The sequence below is a fragment of the Gobio gobio genome (genome assembly GCF_949357685.1).
Source record: "Gobio gobio genome assembly, chromosome: 23".
Taxonomy (NCBI): Eukaryota; Metazoa; Chordata; class Actinopteri; order Cypriniformes; family Gobionidae; genus Gobio; species Gobio gobio.
The window spans coordinates 38,238,631-38,257,457 of NC_137119.1; the positions used below are offsets into that span (position 1 = coordinate 38,238,631).

Below are 18,827 nucleotides of genomic sequence, written 5' to 3' on the forward strand. Positions count from 1 at the left end.
TGTGTGTGTGTGTGTGTGTGTGTGTGTGAAACTGTGTGAGTCCTTCAGTCTTTTTTCCGTGTGAATTCTGCATATGCGTCGCTGCTCTGGTCGTGTGTTGCAGTGAATCCTGATTCTTCAGCGATCTCCTTCACTCTGTCAGCAAAACCTGACACTTGCTCTTTTGAAAGGTCCAACAGGAATCTGAACAAGAAAAACACAATGATCATGAGCTTTCAATTGAGATTTGCTTACAAGACGTGTATCAAAATGTAAGTTAATCAGTGATTGTGTGTGTGTGTGTGTGTGTGTGTGTGTGTGTGTGTGTGTGTGTGTGTGTGTGTGTGTGTGTGTGTGTGTGTGTGTGTGTGTGTGTGTGTGTGTGTGTGTGTGTGTGTGTGTGTGTGTGATGACAGACTCACTTTACTAACTCTATCACCAGAGCAGCATCAGGCGCTGCGATCTCTCTCAGAGAAGAATCGAGCTGATGAACCATACTGAGAAAACACACACAGATTGTGTTATCATCAGATTTATGTTTATGCTGGTCACTCACACACAAACTCAAACCCCCTGTTTGTGAACGGGCTTCACCTGGCTGAACAGAAGATGCTGTTGAACAAGCTCCTGTATTTGTTTTTGAGAGGAAGTTTGTTGAGCGAGTCTGGAGACAGAAATGACACTTTCACTCCACTCACGTTCAGCAAATCTGGAAAACACAGGAATAGAAAGCAAATGTGTGGGAAACTCAAAGCTATCTGTCTGCTTTAATGCAGCACTGTTTGATTTGTTTGCAGCATTTCACTGTTTATTGAAGTACATTAACTATGTTTTGTCGTAATAGGACGTAGGGCTGTGCAATTAATCGAATTTCGATTTCGATTTCGATTTTGCCTCCCAACGATCACCAAAATAGTACAATCGAGAAAAAACGATTCTTTTTCCTTGCGTTCTGAATGAAACGCGCACGCGCACATCCGCCCCTCCTGAACCCACAAATCTCTCTCAGGTCGTGACTCGTGTGCATATCATCCGCTGGAGTTTAAAAACTCGGCGCGAGTAAAGATGGCAGAAGGAGGGCAGTTACAGCAGCGTTTGGTGAGCAAAAAAGGCAAAACCAACTCCGTTGTCTGGGAACAGTTTGGCTTCGAGGAATCAGACGACGAGCAGAAACATGCTAAGATTTGCTACATGGCAGTGGCTGTGACGCAAGGCAACACCACGAATCTGTTCGACCACTTGAAAATTAAACAGAGTGACCTATGACAATCTAATAAAGAAACAAAAACTGACGAGAGCAGGGGAGCCGTGTAAACGTCCTTTTTTTCCTTCATATTTTTCAAATAATTCTCTCTTTGTAAACTTTGTTCAATGCATGCGAGATTGCGAGTGCTGCCATATTTTCGAATATGACCAGTCGTTTTCACCGTCATCACCCGGGTTTAGTGCCAGAAGACGCGAATGAGAAGCCGCGCGCGCTGTGAGAAAATGTGTCTCATCCGAGAGCGCGCACACGTCTCTCAGCGCGCAAATATTGAGTTCTCTTTCAAGTCTTGCTCTTAAACGGACAAACTCACACAAAACGTATGTCAACATGTCCATCTTGATGAGTATCTTAGCAGACATAGTCTGTATATGCCTTAAGTGAACTTTATACAGTCGATAAAGAAGACGCGAGGTCTTAAAGGGGCAGTAGCCTTTACTGCTGTGTTTAATGTCAAACAACAAAAGACAAGGACATCACTCACCGCTCTTGATTGAATAGCTTTTGTAAGTTTAATAGGATTAATCTTTAATTTATGCACTCAAATATGCAATGTTATTTTACATTTGATACATTTCTGTACCTGAAAACTAATGTTAGACGTACCTGAAAAGCATAGCCGAACCATATTGTTGATCTTATTTATTTGTGGTTATCATTTTTACGTGAATACTTTTATACTTTGATTCGAATATATGTTATATTATTTATTTTAATAGTTCAAAAAGTACAACAAATGTTACAATTTCAATTGAATTGTTGAAAGGTGTATTTTTAATAAATACAACACATTCCCAAAGTCATGTGAAATAATCGTGTTACATAATCGTGATTTCAATATTGACCAAAATAATCGTGATTATGATTTTTTCCATAATCGAGCAGCCCTAATAGGACGTTACCAAGCGCTCGTGTCTGTTGCTCAGCTTCTGTGTGAGTTTGGGAGGAGGCTGGATTATTCTGTGTCTGCTCTTCTGTTGTGAGACTGTCTGTGGATTGACAACAGGAACTTGAAGGGTTTGGTGCATCTTCATTGAGTGAAGAGCTTCCTCTAGTGGCAAGACATTCAAACAACGCCAGGATGTTCACTTCTGAAATATCCTGAGCCGTCTGAGAGAGAAAGAAAAGGTAAATCATGATTATTTACATGTTGTATGTAACATGTGGTCATTGACCGAGAAAAGACTTGTAATGCAATATAATGATGCACATGAGGAGTTTCTTCATGAGGTTTTCGTTTGTAACTTTGGTTTGGGAGGTAATAAACTAGTTTCTGTCACCTTGACATGTTGATTGTTCTGTTTGTTCAGCAGGTCTTTGTTCTCTGTCTCTATGCCGAAGGACAGATACGGACTGGAGACGATGTCGCCCCAATATCCTCTAACAGCGACCCGTTCTCCTCTCTGGTACACACATACGCACACACAGTTGCATGATGTGTATCATGGGCCGTAACTTTTATAGTAGACAGTCAATATACTCACATGATTGAACAATCGTGTGGAAAGCAGACTCTGATTGGCCGTTTGATAAAGCCCCTCCCTCATTTCAAAGGCCACACCGCTTTCCCTCCATTTCACATACTGATGTTTGCTAATGACGCCACACTAGAGACAAATCACAGGATTTTGATGAGCAGCAATGAGAACCAAAACTAAAACCATTATTACTTGAAATAAATGTTAAAAAACTAAAACTGAAATATAAATTAATAAAAAGTATATAGACTAAAAACACACATTTGTAACAAAATATGGGCTGAAATAAGTTAAATGTCTGTAACATCCAGTAAAGCGAGATTTATTGCACTGCTCTGATTGGCTGTCAGGAGTGCAGGTGTATAATAATGTCATGTGATCTGGTACATACGCCTCTCTGGTGCAGTTTCATGGAGAGATCCCAGTCGAAACCCCCCTGTCGTGAGTCGTAGCGAGTCCCCAGGTGCTGCCGAACACGGGCGTCCCACACCTTACACACACTCGCTGGCACTGACGGCGGCCGTTCCCACAGTTTAAAGATCCGGAGCAGCTCATCTCTCTCCTTAAACTGAGAGGAAACAGCAGAGGAGAGGATAGCGCTGAGCTGAGTGAGTTTGATTATGACATGCAGCATAAACTCACACATATATGAATGTCTGCTGCACCTTCAGAAGGCTCGTATCAAGGCAAGGATGTGTGTGTGAGTCAGAGGACTCTAGAGTGTGTGTGATGGAGAGCGAGAGTTGAGCCGCGGCGTGTTTTAAAGTCTCTTCCGTCTCTTTGCGAATCTCAGAGTTCCCAAACACCTCCAGAAACACTTCGGTCTTCTCTGAAATATACAACAATTAGATCCAACATGAATGCAATATGTGACATCATCAGTGTACAAGAACTTATTTGTACATTTGTATTTTCCGGAGATTTAATTGCATTATTTCCTACATCTATCTACACATTTCCCTAACAACAGGAATTGTCAAAATGTAATATAAAATATTAGTTTATTAAATGTAATGTGTATATAATGTTTACTATATTCTTTAAAATTATAAAGAGCAGAAGCGATGTCATATATGAAGGTACGTACTGTGTAGGCTGATGTTCTCAGGGGTCAGAAGTGATAAATATAGAAGTAATAATTGTCTGGCAACAACCTCCATACTGTTCTCAATCACCCAAACCTGCAACATGCCACACATCTCATCATTAACACATTAACACATTAACTGTTGATTTAGGATGTGGTCATATGTCACAAAGGCTATAATGCTGTGTGTAACAGACTCTGAGGTCAGAGATAGAGATGGTCAGAGAATCACTCACATGTAGCGTGTCTGAGTGTGTCAGTCCAGTGATGGTCTTCAGGATGTGTCTGGGATCTCCACTGCCCACCAGCAAAACATTCAGCTCTCCATCTGACCTCACCGTCTTGTCTGTATAGATAATACATATAATTAATGAGAATTCAAATATAAAACAAATGTATGTGAACATTGATCCATGTTTAATGTAAAGCCGTTTTGACTGTTTGTAATCATTTGCAGGATATGAATTTGTGATATCAACAATTCAATTTTTACTGGTTAAAATGCTAATTCTTGATATCAGAATTGGATTTTTACTAGTGACAATGGCTATTTTTGATATCAGGAATTACATTTCCACTAGTAAAAATGTGAGAAACAAAGCCATTTTAGATTTTAGATGAAATTACTCCTAATTATCGATATCAGAAATACATTTTCAGATATCAGAAATAACACATGTAACATGTTGAAATTAATTAACGATATTAAGAATTAACATTTCAACTAGTGAACATTTAATTCTTGATATCAACAATTGAATTTGAATGGCAGCCTATGGTGACATTTAACTAGTGAAAATACAACTACAGACATCAAGAATTATAGTTCTCTTACGAGAGGTTCTCTCGTATTGCGTAAGTTCCTTACGCTACGGGAAAGTATTCTTTCTTCGAGATTTCTGAAAAACCCAAAATTATCCTTAATTTTGTAACATTGTCAGCGCAGTGCGGCAGCCTGGCAGACCATAGCAGGCTATTCCAGCGTGCTATTGGCTGCTCTGCTGGCAACTGCAGCAGCCTATCGGTGAGCCCGCGTGACGTGGCGACCAATGAGGGCGCTTCGCGCCCACCTGGCTTCATTTGCCTACAGGTGGGGCGTGGCCACGTGTATATAAGCAGGGCTCACGGGCTGCATATTCGATTTTCTTTTCTTCAGCGAAGCCCTTCGCATCGCTGGATCTGGAACCCGCCGCCGTTGAACGTGCAGACGAGCAAGCAGAGGACAGCGCCTGAAGAAGCCGGCAGCATCGCGCCACCTTCAGCCATCCGTGCCTGCTCTGCTATCCGGCAGCATTATATCCTTTTATTGCTCAGTGTTGTCGCCGCTGCGTCACACTTTCACAAAAAGAGCCGAGCGTTTTTCTAAAAATGTCTCGTTCCACCTGCGGCTCGTGTCACGCGCAGCTCAGTTCCGGGGACCGGCATGTGATCTGCGCTCTCTGCCTGGGCCGTGATCACGCCGCCGCCGCACTTCTCGCCGGCGGATGCCCGGAGTGCGAAGAACTAACGATGTCGACCCTGCGGGCTCGACTCGATCAGTTCGAAGATGACATCCCTCCAGTCTCTGCTAAGCCGCGCAGGAAAAAGCGCCGCTCGCAGCGGACTCCGGAGTTGGCCGAGAGAAGCTCGCCGGAACCCTTCCCGCCCGCTTCACTCTCGCCTTCCCCGCCCCCACCCCAGGCCGCCATTTCTGTTGCCGCCTCTGGGGATGAGGCGGATGCGGCCGCGGAACGCGCCGACAGCTGCTCCATCATGGCTTCCGACAGCGAGGAATGGTCTTCCGCGACCTCTTCAGTCCGAGCCTCCGGACGCTCTCGAGCGGGTGAGGACGCCAAACTATTGCGCCTTCTCACCCGGGCTGTCGAGCAGCTAGGCCTCGAATGGGCCCCGCCTAAGGTGGCAGCGCCGAATCGGCTCGACGGATTGCTTCCTGAACAGTCGCCGCCGTGCGCCCACCGCCAGGACTGCACCCTTTCTGCCAGAGCTTCACGAGGAGCTCGCGAAGTCCTGGAACGCGCCATTCTCCGCGAGGGTCTCGTCTCAGGCTTCTTCGACGCTCTCACAAGTTGACGGCGCGGCTGAGAAAGGCTACAACGCTATCCCTCCGGTGGAAGAGGCGGTCGCAGCGCACCTTTGCCCGCCTTCTGGTTGGCGCTCAAAGGCTGCCCTCCCGTCTAAGGCCTGCAGAGTGACGTCATCGCTGATCGGCCGCGCTTTCGCTGCCTCCGGTCAAGCTGCGTCTGCTCTGCACTCTATGGCCGTGCTGCAAATCCTCCAAGCCAATCTCCTCCGTGATCTGGACGAGAGGAGCTGTGACGCTGAGCTGATCACGGATTTGCGAAGCGCGACGGATCTCTCCCTCCGCGCTACCAAGACCGCAGCACAGGCCCTCGGACGCTCTATGGCCTCCCTCACGGTAGCTGAGCGCCACCTCTGGCTCACGCTCGCGGACATGCGAGAAACAGAGCGCGCGGCCTTCTTAAACGCCCCGCTCTCTCCATCTGGGCTCTTCGGACCAGCGGTCAAGGGGATCGTCGACCGTTTCTCCGAAGTACAGAAGACGACGCAGGCCATGAACCTCTTCCTGCCTCGACGCCCAGGCGCCAGCGGTAGCTCCGTTGCTCGCCGTCCTCGCGACCAGCCAGCACCGAGCTCCACGCAGCGCGGCCCCCTTCGTCTCAGCGAAGACCGAGCGGCCGCCCCAGATCGCGCTCTTCCAGCCACGGTAAGCCGCCTCCCCCTCGGGGGCCCCGGCCTAGGATCGTGCTGAAGTCCGAGCCTCCAAAGCCCTCCTAGCCAGAGGCAAGAAACGACGGTTAAGTCCCGCTGCGGCCGGACCACCGTCAAAACTCTTTTTCCTGTCAGCCCCCACCACTGTGGCTGCTGCAGAGGAATTTCACGCAGCCAACGAGCCGGCAAAAACGCCCTCTCGCCTGTCAACCACCGCCGTTTTTACGGCGAACCAGAGAAATCACAAAAGTTGCATTATTTCTGGTTGCACGGCTCACGCCGTATGTGTTTCAAATGCAGTAAATGTGCCCACTTTTCTGTGTTCACCCCTGCACATAAGCACTATAAACCCCGTGTCCCCCACTCACATAAAGCGGCCTCCGGCCGCTCGAGTGCTAGAGTTAGGTCACGTGTCCGCTTGTCTGCGTCCACGCCTAGCCACCACACGCGCTGTCACACAGCCACTCTTAACCGGTCATGTTCCACGCGTAAGAGTTGTGCCCGCTCAAACGCGCTCACACATTTTCGCGAACATTATGCCCCAGGCGCTACGCGCCGCGCCACACACCATTTGTTTTCCGCCCAAGGTGGCCGAAGCGATGAGTGTAGGGCCACACACAAGACATTCCCCGCTCAAAGCGGTAGAGACACAGTGTGTAAGGCGGCCAGCCACCGAAAGCGAGCGGCTGGCCCACAGCACAGAGAGCGCGCGCACCGCGCCCGCCCCTCTTATACGGGCCGTCAAACCCGCGAAACGCGGCGTTTCGAGCCCAGAGGCCGTTCTGTCCCGTTTGGCACACGCGAAAGCGTGGGAAGCCATTCCAGGTGTATCAGAATGGGTGCTGAGAACAGTGAAGCACGGCTACACTCTGCAGTTCGCTCGCCGCCCTCCGCGCTTCTGTGCGCGTATAGAGACGAGAGTGAGCGAAGAAGTAGCACATCTACTTCGAGCGGAGATAGCCACGCTGCTGTGCAAAGGGGCTATAGAACCGGTTCCCCATTCTATGAGCGAGTCAGGCTTTTACAGCCGATATTTTCTCGTGCCAAAAAGGGACGGGTCGCTCAGACCGATTCTGGATCTGAGGCGTCTGAACAAAGCTCTTTTGAGGAGATCGTTCAAGATGCTTACGACCAAGCAGATCCTCGAGCATATTCGCCCGAGAGACTGGCTAATTTCCCTAGATTTGAAAGACGCATATTTTCAAATCAAGATAACGCCGCGTCACAGGCCATTCTTACGATTCGCCTTCGACGGCCAGGCTTATCAATACACCGTCCTTCCGTTCGGCCTGTCACTAGCACCCCGTACATTTACGAAGTGCATGGACGCGGCCCTCGCTCCCCTGAGAAACCGGGGGATGCGAATATTGAACTACTTGGACGACTGGCTCATCCTGGCGCAGTCAGAGGCCGAGCTCCTCGCCCACAGGGCAATGCTGCTCAGCCATTTGGACAGCCTGGGGCTCACGGTCAACTGGACCAAGAGCTCACTAGTGCCCACGCAATCAACCTCATTTCTGGGTTTGAATCTGGACACTGTGGCTATGTCTGCCCGCCTGTCACCACAACGCACACGCCAAGTTCGGCGCATGGCTGCGTACTTCCGGCCGGGCAAAATCGCACCTCTCAAGCTTTTTCAGAGGATGCTGGGACGTATGGCCTCAGCTGCAGCTGTGCTCCAGCTGGGCTTAATGCGCATGCGCCCGCTGCAACGCTGGTTAAACGCCCGAGTGCCTCACAGAGCCTGGGCTGCCGGAGGTTTCAGGATCAGAGTGACTCAGGGCTGTGTTGCAGCCCTAGAGCCCTGGTTAGTAGCCGACTGGTACCAGCGGGGAGTGACAATGGGAGCCATCTCACACCGCAAAGTCATCTCGACGGACGCCTCCACCTCGGGTTGGGGCGCCGTTTTCGAGGGCAGACCGGCCTCGGGCCTCTGGTCGAGCGGAGAAAAACTCCTACACATAAACTGTTTGGAGATGATAGCGGTAGAGAACGCGCTCAAGCAGTTTCTCCCGTTTATACGGGGACACCATGTGTTGGTCCGGTCGGACAATACCACGGTGGTGTCCTACGTGAACCGGCAGGGCGGTGTCAGGTCCAGGTGTCTGGGCAATCTGACGGAACGCCTGCTCGTGTGGGCACACAGCTCGCTGCGCTCGCTGAGAGCGGCGCACGTTCCGGGCCACCTCAACGTGGGCCCGGACAAGCTGTCCAGGGGCCTCATTCTCCCAGGAGAATGGTCCCTGCACCCCCAGACGGTCCAGCTGGTATGGCGCCTATTCGGCAGAGCGGAGCTCGACCTCTTTGCAACAAAAGAGAACGCCCGCTGCTCGACGTTCTTGTCCAAAAGCGAGGATGCGCTGTCCCAACTTTGGCCCAGCCTCCCGCTGTATGCTTTCCCGCCGATTTCCCTATTGACCCAGGTTATAGCGAAAATTAGGGAAACGCGCCGCCCGGTGCTCCTTATAGCGCCGCGCTGGGAGAACCAGATTTGGTACCCAGAGCTGGTGAAGCTGTCGCACTCACCCCCCTGGCCAGTTCCGCTGAGAGCAGACCTCCTCTCTCAAGCAGGAGGGTCAGTTTGGCATCCCCATCCAGAGCGATGGTCTCTGCATGTATGGGTGACCAACGGATACCCGTTGACCTGCCCGAAGGGGTTATGAACACGATCTCACACTCTAGAGCCCCCTCGACGAGGCAGTTATATAGTTCTAAGTGGTCGGTGTTCACTGAGTGGTGTGCTTCCAAGGGATTGGAACCGCAGCAATGTGGGGTCCAGCGGGTGCTCTCCTTCCTCCAGGAGCTCTTGGAACTGGGCAGGTCCCCTTCCACGCTCAAAGTGTATGTAGCGGCTATAGCAGCGTTCGCCCAGACGACGCTAGGCAGCACGCTAGGAAGGAACGAGCTCATCATCCGTTTCCTCAGAGGAGCTAGACGGATGAATCCCCCGCGGCTCCCATCGGTTCCTATTTGGGATCTGGCCTTGGTCCTAGAGGCCATGAAGGCTCATCCCTTTGAACCGCTCGAGACTGTGGAACCAAGGTTCCTTTCGCTAAAAACCGCGTTCCTGATAGCTCTGGCTTCAGTGAAACGCGTGGGGGATCTACACGCGCTCTCAGTGAGCCCGACGTGTATGGAGTTCGGTCCTAATGACTCTAAGGTCATTCTCAGACCGAGGCATGGTTATGTCCTCAAAGCGATCGGCACTCCTTTCAGGGCGCAGATTATCTCCCTCTCGGCTCTGCCAGCATCCGACGAGGGGGACGGTGGCAATATCCTCTGCCCTGTCAGGGCATTGAGGGTTTATGTCACACGCTCCGCCGCCTTCAGGCGTTCTGAGCAGCTATTTGTTTCGTTTGGAGGGCGCGCTAAAGGTCTCGCCTCCTCGAAACAGACCCTGTCCAGGTGGATAGTGGACGCGATTGCAACTGCATACGCTTCCAAACACCTGCAGTGCCCGCTAGGTGTCAGAGCACACTCCACCAGAGGCATGGCCTCTTCGTGGGCTTGGGCCAGAGGGATTTCCATCCACGATATTTGCGTGGCGGCAGGCTGGGCCTCCCCGTCTACGTTCGTGAGATTTTACAATCTGGAAGTTCCTGCCTTACAGGCGAAAGTGTTATCAGTTCAATAAGGCTGTTGGTTCTGCCCGGTGATTCTGCGCAGACATAGCTCACATACTGGTAGTAAGTTCGGTACAAGGCTTATGTAAATTTGAAGGAGACCGGCGGTACCGTTCCCTCATTTACGAAAAGAGCTATTGTGAGTTTGAAGGTGACCGGCGGTGCCGTTACCTCACTCATATAACAAGATATTGTGAATTTGAAGGCGACCGGCCTTGCCGTTCCCTCATTCATGAGACAAGGTGTGGTGAATTTGAAGGCGACCGGCAGGTGCCGTTCCCTCATTCATAAGGCAGGGTGTTGTAACCACCCGTTGTAACCACCCGTCAGTTCAAACGAAGTGTCCGTATATGTGGTGGCCCGTTTCCTTTACCGGCCACCCTGCCCGAGCAGTGTTATGGTCCCCGGTTCCCTGGGATACATATGCTGTATGCGAGGCGCGCACGGCGTTGACAATATGTTCCCGTAGCGTAAGGAACTTACGCAATACGAGAGAACCTCTCGTAAGAGAACGATACTCGGTTACTTAACGTAACCTCGGTTCTCTCTAGAAGAGGGAACGAGTATTGCGTTCCTTGCCGTGCGCCCCGCGGGCTTTTACGCTTCAGAACTACGAAAACCGAATATGCAGCCCGTGAGCCCTGCTTATATACACGTGGCCACGCCCCACCTGTAGGCAAATGAAGCCAGGTGGGCGCGAAGCGCCCTCATTGGTCGCCACGTCACGCGGGCTCACCGATAGGCTGCTGCAGTTGCCAGCAGAGCAGCCAATAGCACGCTGGAATAGCCTGCTATGGTCTGCCAGGCTGCCGCACTGCGTTGACAATGTTACAAAATTAAGGATAATTTCGGTTTTTCAGAAATCTCGAAGAAAGAATACTTTCCCGTAGCGTAAGGAACTTACGCAATACTCGTTCCCTCTTCTAGAGAGAACCGAGGTTACGTTAAGTAACCGAGTATCGTTTTTACTAGTTGAAAATTAATTCTTGATATCAAGAATTCTATTTCAGCGAGTGATGATGTTACTGTTGGTATCAAGAACTCAATTTTTTACTAGTGGAAATATAATTCCTGATATCCAAAATAAGCATTGTAACTAGTGAAAATTGAATTGTTGATATCAAGAATTCATATCCCGTGAATGATTAAAAGCCAAAATGGCTTGCCATAGATGATATCAATAATTGACACTTAACTAGTGGAAAATTAATTCCTGATATCAAAAATTGCCATTGTTACTAGTAAAAATCTGATTCCTGATAATCAAGAATTAGCATTGAAACTAACTTAGTGAAAATGTAATTGTTGATATCAAGAATTCATATCCTGGGAATGATTAAAAGTCAGTCTTATAACTATTATCAGTCTGAAATGTGATTTCTTCTGTGTGGTTGTTCTTCTGTTCTTTCTGTGGTTTATTAGTGTTTAGTGTGATGTGGTTCTTCTGTTCTTTATATGTGGTTTATTAGTGTTTAGTGTGATGTGGTTCTTTTGTTCTTTCTGTGGTTATTAGTGTTTAGTGTGATGTGGTTCTTTTGTTCTTTCTGTGGTTATTAGTGTTTAGTGTGATGTGGTTCTTTCTGTGGTTATTAGTGTTTAGTGTGATGTTTATGCTTCACCTGAGCTCAGGAGGTCTCGTGCTGGTCCGAATCCCCACCAGGTCACACATCCCGCGGCCTCAACAGTCCGACCGGCGCTCATTCTTCACGAATACTACGAGATTATACAACAGGATAATGCCTGGATATCCTGGGCTCCTGTTTAAGCGGACTGTTGTGGATTTGGGTTAGCTAGCACCTGGCTGAACTAGTTTGACGCAAAACTAAGCGATGCAAATAAAAATATATCTTACTTTTACAGAGTTTATGTACAAGTATGTGTAGCCCTAGTATATAACTTACAACATATATGTAGCAAAGAGTAAATAATCCTCTGTGAAACTCACCTCTCTCGCTTCTCTTGTCGATTAAACGCTAATGTTTGGACGGAGTGGACCGCGGTTGCTTAGCAACAAGAAGCGCGCGACTTCTAGAGTAGTAGGATACATACAAACACTTCACGGAGTCTCAAAATTTTAGTTTCAGATTCATATTTCAGAGTTAACTAGGCTACTTGCAAAACCTGCCCAACTAGTGTCTCGGTGATAAGCGCGACAACGTTGAACGCACTGGGATCCCTGTTGAAACTTGGAAAATTATATTTGGTAGGATTCAGGAAAACACAAGGTCAGTTTGTTACAAACTTTGTTGTAACCGACACGGTGTGGTTAAACAACAATTCTTATATATCTGTTCCGTCTTGTGCGTCAACGGGATTGCCTAATGTAAGTTTTTATTTATTTATTTTTTTTACATTAACTTAATTTATCTATAACACTCTAAAAAGTATACTTCAAAATAATAATAATAATAATAATAATAATAATAAAAACATTCATTATTAATTACCTTGAATATTCAATCTGATCCTTCACTGCGTGGCAAGTGAAAGAACGTAAGAAATGTCACCTGATCAGTTGATGCTGACTGATTAGACTGTTTTCATACAGTTTTAAATCTCACCTGACCAGTCAAGCTGGGAAAGCGATTGTTGTTGTTACCAGAAGGAAGGTAAGTAAGTACATTTATTTATTTGGGCCGATTGATACGTGTTTTAAGATACAGTATCGTTATAACCACATAAGAATGAATGTGCCTCTAATTGTTGCTCTTCTGAGCTGAAGTCTCTTTAAATTGACAGGCATCTGCAACTTAAAGGTTTAAAATACTTGTTTTTAAGTCATACGTAACACTGGACATCATTCAGAAATATAAAATGCGCAACGTCACAATTTCATTTCTTTATCATTAAAACTAGCAAACAGCAGCGTTTATGTATGTATGTAGGCCTATTATTATTATTATTGTTGTTGTTGTTGTTATTTTGTATTTTTTACTAAGGATTTTGACGTATCTGATACGATATCTGTAAATGAGAAAGCTTTCGTTTTTGTTTTTATAAGGCAGTTTGCCTGCTGTCTGTCTGTTCTGCCAGTAGAGGGCCTAACATGCTTAATTTAGATTTTGTACAAGTTTACAAGTTACCTTTATTTTTATTTAAATATAGCAATGATTGTTTTTAAGAATTGTGTTTAAAATCATATTATGCTAAGTTTTGTAATAATAATAATGTTTTAAACAGCTCAGTCTAAAGTTTGGTTTTAGACAAAGTACATTTAAATATTTAAAATACATTAATTTGATTTTCCATAATCTGCAATTTACAAGAATTTATGATTGATCCGTTTCATACCTTCATAAAACAAATTTACATCTGTTTTATCCATGCTGCTGATTTGTTAATATTAAAGTTAACATGATTTTATGAATTAAGAGGTTTGAATGTAATTGTTTTACTCTTCATCAACATAAGGTTTGTTGAATGTCCAAATAAAATGTGAGGATATATTCATGGACACTTTCATATCATAGTATATTTTCTATGCTTACAGTGCATTTTCCATTGGTGTCTTAGATGTGCAGAAATGGCTGAAGCTAAAGACACGTCAGAAACTAGGCAAGGCAAGTCAAAAATAAAAATGATCTACAACTCTAATGCTTCGGCCGAGTCTCACTGTACATAAAACACTATTATGACAGCTTTATTTTTTCTTTATTATTCTTTTTCTCTCTTTTTTTCTTCAGAGTTGTCTCTTGTTTGCCAGTCTAACATTATATTTTCTGACGCTGGAGATGATGTTGTTCTGTCATGTCATCTTGAGCCAGCCGTCAGCGCTGCTTCAATGGAAATCCAATGGTGGAATGAGGAGGATCTGGTCTGTCATTATAAGGATGGATGGGTGAAAGTGAGCTATGAGGGTCGAGCGAGTCTCTTGTTGCACGATCTACACAATGGAAATGTGTCGTTGATTCTCAGAGATGTCCGGAGATCACAGAAGGGCCACTATATTTGTGAAGTCATCCATAAATGTCAAACATTACAAGAAAATGTTCAGCTGTAAGTATCCAACTGAACATGTTTCACAGATATTCCATATAAGTTAAAACATTTTCAGTTTGAAATTGTAGAAAAGTTGAAATTGTTACTCTACATAAACTGGTAGAGCATGTGTCCTGTTAAAATGCAAGTCAATTTTATTTATACACCATATTGCCAAAAGTATTGGGACACCCCTCCAAATCATTGAATTCATGTGTTCCAATCACTTCCATGGCCACAGGTGTATAAAATCAAGCTCTAGGCATGCAGACGCTTCTACAAACATTTGTGAAAGAATCTCAGGAGCTCAGTGAACTCAAGTCTATTTGAGAAATGATTCTATGATACTAAATATTCCACGGTCAACTGTTAGTGGCATTATAACAAAGTGGAAGCAATTGGGAACAATAGCAAGTGGTAGAACACGAAAAATCACAGAGTGGGGTCATCACATGCTGAGGGTCACAGTGCGCAGAAGTCGCCAACGAGTCAATAGCTACAGACCTCAAAACTTCATGTGGCCTTCAGATTAGCTCAAGAACAGTGCGTAGAGCTTCATGGAATGGGTTTCCATGGCCGAGCAGCTCATCCAAGCCTTACATCAGTACATCTACAGCACGCTGCCACTGGACTCTACAGAAGTGGAGACGTGTTCTCTGGAGTGACCAGTCACGCTTCTCTGTCTGGCAATCTGATGGACGAGTCTGGGTTTGGCGGTTGTGCCAAGTGTAAAGTTTGGTGGACGGGGGATTATGTTGTAGGGTTGTTTTTTAGGGGTTGGGCTTGGACCCTTAGTTCCAGTGAAAGGAACTCTTAATGCTTCAGCATACCAAGACATTTTGGACAATTTCATGCTCCCAACTTTGTGGGAACAGTCCCTTTTTGTCCACAAACACCAGTGCACAAAGCGTCAGTCCATAAAGACATGGATGAGCGAGTTTGGTGTGGAGAAACTTGACTGGCCTGCACAGAGTCCTGACCTCAACCCGATAGAACACCTTTGGGATGAATTAGAGCGGAGACTGAGAGCCAGGCCTTCTCGTCCAACATCAGTGCCTGACCTCGCAAATGCGCTTCTAGAAGAATGGTCAAAAATTCCCATAAACACACTCCTAAACCTGTGGAAAGCCTTCCCAGAAGAGTTGAAGCTGTTAGAGCTGCAAAGGGTCTCCATATTAAACCCTACGGATTAAGAATGGGATGGCATTAAAGTTCATGTGCATGTAAAAGCAGACGTCCCAACACTTTTGGCAATATAGTGTATTTTTACCTGATTTATCCTATAGAAAATAGTTTTATAGAAATTAATTAGTGTATTTATGTTGATTCAGTGATAAAATCAGTAAATTTGGATAGTCTTTTTTGTGTCATCTCTTAAGCAACAGGTTTTGTTGATGCGGATACATCTATATAATATAGTGTAGTTTTCCACGGTGGACATTGCTTCAAAGCAGCTGTACAGAAAAAATATTGCATTAATAATGTCTTCATGTGTTTCACGATATTTCTCTGTCCAGCTGAAGACTTCAGTCTTGTGATTCCCAATGGCACTGTGTCTGCTGACTCTGGAGAAGACGTCATCTTACCTGTTCATCTCTCGCCTGAAACCAGTGCTGTGTCCATGAACATCAAATGGTTTAGAGAGGCAGAGTTCATTTATCAGTACAAGAACGGGCAGGAGAAAACAAATGATGACTATGAGCACCGACTGAGTCTGTCCATCCAGGAGCTAAAGAGAGGAAATCTTTCTCTGACTTTGAGAAATTTTGAGCCGTCAGATTCAGGAAAATACACATGTAAGGTCTTTCATGATGGATGTCTGCAGACTGGAGTAGTTCACTTACAAGGTAAGATACCGTTTTAACTGCAGTTGCATATCCATAACTGAAAAGCACATCAGTACTGCTTAAATACAGTGTGTGGCATGTATGTTGTAGTATACAGTGTTTAATGAATAGCATGTTATCATTGCTGACATGTTAAAAATGTGAGTTTTTTCATATATTAAAAGCATGTAACATTTTCACTTAAAACATACAGTGGCCGCAACATTTCTGGACACTTATTAAGTCACACTTGAAATTATCATTAGATACAAATGATCAAACCAAGTGGCATCTGCAAACAAAGCTTTTCTCAGTAAAAAAAAATCACTTTTATGAGCCACTTTTCCAATGATTTTTAATCAGCTGGTCTCATGGTCATGATGTATGCTCCTCTCAAATTCATTCAAATTCTGTAAAACTGAAGAAAGTTGGTAATCAAACAGTTTTTGAACCCACTGACTATAGTATCTACAGAAAAAAAAATCAACAATGAGACATTTCCCAAAATATCTTATTTTATGTTACACATAAGAAAGAAAATCTTACAGGTTTGGAACGATATGAGGACGCGTACATAATGATTGAATTTTCATTTGTAGGCCAACTATCCCTTTAACCTGAATATGTATTTATAACCTAGCAAACGTTGTTTTATGTTTTGATTGTGTATTTGTGCCATATTTCTTTAAAAGAAATGCCACTTGATTTGATTGATATATAATGTCTTTGCATTATGTCTTCGTTTTTAAATTGTGGCTTATGTCCAAATATTTTTTGGGGGCCACAACTGCTGTGCAGTAATGCATTAAATAATCACTTTGATATTTGCTTTGTTTTAGAGATTCAGAAGTGTGATGGTGCTAAATTGAGACGTGTCCACAGTGTGCTAAGACGAATTAAGAACGACATTCTGATACAGAAAGTAGAACTATTAAACGGAACCTTAAAATTGGTTGAAGAAACACTCAATGGTAATGAAACAAGAAATAAGGACTTTGGTAAGTCTGATAGACAATGAAAAGAAAATAATAATCCTCCAGTTTACATAAAGTAAATTGCATTTTTGCTATTTAAACCAAGTAAATTGGCTTCTTTTGATTTAATTCTGTTTATCATTTTAATTTTAGACCCTACATCTAAACGATCAAATAGTATGGAAGGAATACCTCCCTCATGTAAGATCACTTTGTGTGTGTGTGTGTGTGTGTGTGTGTGTGTGTGTGTGTGTGTGTGTGTGTGTGTGTGTGTGTGTGTGTGTGTGTGTGTGTGTGTGTGTGTGTGTGTGTGTGTGTGTGTGTGTTTCTAATCTGAAAGTTTGAGGATCAGAGAATGCTGTTACTGTAACTAATGAAATGGCAGTTACTGTGCCTTTAATGAGAAGAGCTATTGAGGTGTTCATTTAATTTCTGTTGTATGTACATTTGCATTCCATTAAAATAACAAATGACATGTCATTTTAGTATTTGAAATAACAATTTTATCGATATCTTGTGAATGCCTGCAGTGGAAAAGGAGAGTCTGAAGAATTTGTATGGGAATATCATGCACATTACTACAAGTTCACCAAGCAGTAAGTGTCATACTCATAAGTGGGTATAAAAGATCTATACAATTGCTGTCCTTTACTGATGCCTCTTAAATAAAATAAAATAAAATTATATACGTGTGTATATATATATATATGCATATTAATTTTATGTTTATTTTTTTAATCTGTACACTAAAGCAGTTTCGGTGCATTTAGTTTAAATTACATTACCATTGCAGCTGCGTTTGTTTTGTGATTTGGTTAGTTCAATGTTATGCATGTCCTGTTTTTTTGCTTATTTGTCAATATTGCAGCGTCAAGATGCTATGATCAAAAGACAGAAGAGGGGAATACTGCCACCGAACAAGAGTTGAGGTCAAATATGCAAACAGAGAATCTGCTAAGAGAAATAACCGAAACAATCATTGTACGTAGAAAAGGTAGCACACAAGCACAAGCGAATCCTGGAGCAATAATACAAAGTACTCAAGAAGGTAGTGATGCTACAAAGCGAGAGGGATCCTCCCTAGCCATACAAACACAGGAACAAGAAAGAAGAAAAACATCACAATCAGTCACATCAGAGAGATCAGAAGACAGAAAGCCAAGGACTCAAAGCAAAAACTGCCAAATTATGTAATCACATAAAGTAGAAGATACTGTTTACAATTATTATTGGTCTATCGGGGTTAAGCCTGGTTAAAGTGCCCTTATTATTCTATTTTAAATGCTCCTGGTTTGGTTTTGGAGTCATCTTCAACAGGTTTAAATGCATCAAAAGTCAAAAAACACTTTCATTTTCTCATCATATACATTGCACATCACCTCATTGTTCAATAATTCTCAAACGACTCGTCAGGTGAATTGGTCTCTCTCAATCCTTTTCCCCACACAGAGGATCTCAAACTCTTCCATGCATTATATTTTAACTATTAGTTAAAGCTGCAGTCCGTAAGTTTTACCTCTTTGTCTCCATCTCTGTTTGAAACCTGCAATTGCAGTTATTTGAGGAATTATCTTCTTTAAATGGGTTGTGCATGGGCGGCTCCTCACTGTGGAGGAATCTAATGTTTCGAGGAGTATGTGTGGCTGTCATTCACCAATAGAAAATGAATCACAGATTCTACGTCTTGGTCTCATCTGAACAATGTCTGCCACTCTTGTGGCATCCTCACATGCGTTACTACTACTAGCCGGACTCCTTCTTTATGTATACAGACCATAGACTGTAAAAAAATATGGACGTAGTGTCCGTGACGTCACCCATGATAGGATTCTGATGAGCAGTTTTGAAGCGCAAAGTATGGACGAGCTGGCCGTTGCCATCTTGGCAG

General features: G+C 44.7%; 2 protein-coding genes across 2 annotated transcripts; one reads left to right on the top strand and one right to left on the bottom strand.

Annotated features, from left to right (window-relative positions):
• Positions 1–44: 44 nt before the first annotated feature.
• dnaaf3l (dynein axonemal assembly factor 3 like) lies at positions 45–11,862 on the bottom strand (the record flags this gene model as incomplete). Its single annotated transcript, XM_079806839.1, has 11 exons — positions 45–183; positions 402–476; positions 574–688; positions 2,146–2,353; positions 2,524–2,646; positions 2,728–2,850; positions 3,113–3,289; positions 3,387–3,550; positions 3,809–3,902; positions 4,045–4,154; positions 11,781–11,862. 11 exons carry the CDS (start codon positions 11,860–11,862, stop codon positions 45–47), a joined length of 1,410 nt encoding a protein of 469 aa, XP_079662965.1.
• Positions 11,863–12,292: 430 nt separating this feature from the next.
• LOC307120012 (uncharacterized protein) lies at positions 12,293–18,133 on the top strand (the record flags this gene model as incomplete). Its single annotated transcript, XM_079806840.1, has 9 exons — positions 12,293–12,484; positions 12,710–12,770; positions 13,652–13,721; positions 13,845–14,157; positions 15,657–15,986; positions 16,805–16,963; positions 17,093–17,140; positions 17,470–17,535; positions 17,808–18,133. Exons 4-9 carry the CDS (start codon positions 14,079–14,081, stop codon positions 18,131–18,133), a joined length of 1,008 nt encoding a protein of 335 aa, XP_079662966.1. The 5' UTR covers positions 12,293–12,484; positions 12,710–12,770; positions 13,652–13,721; positions 13,845–14,078.
• Between the last annotated feature and the right edge of the window lie 694 nt (positions 18,134–18,827).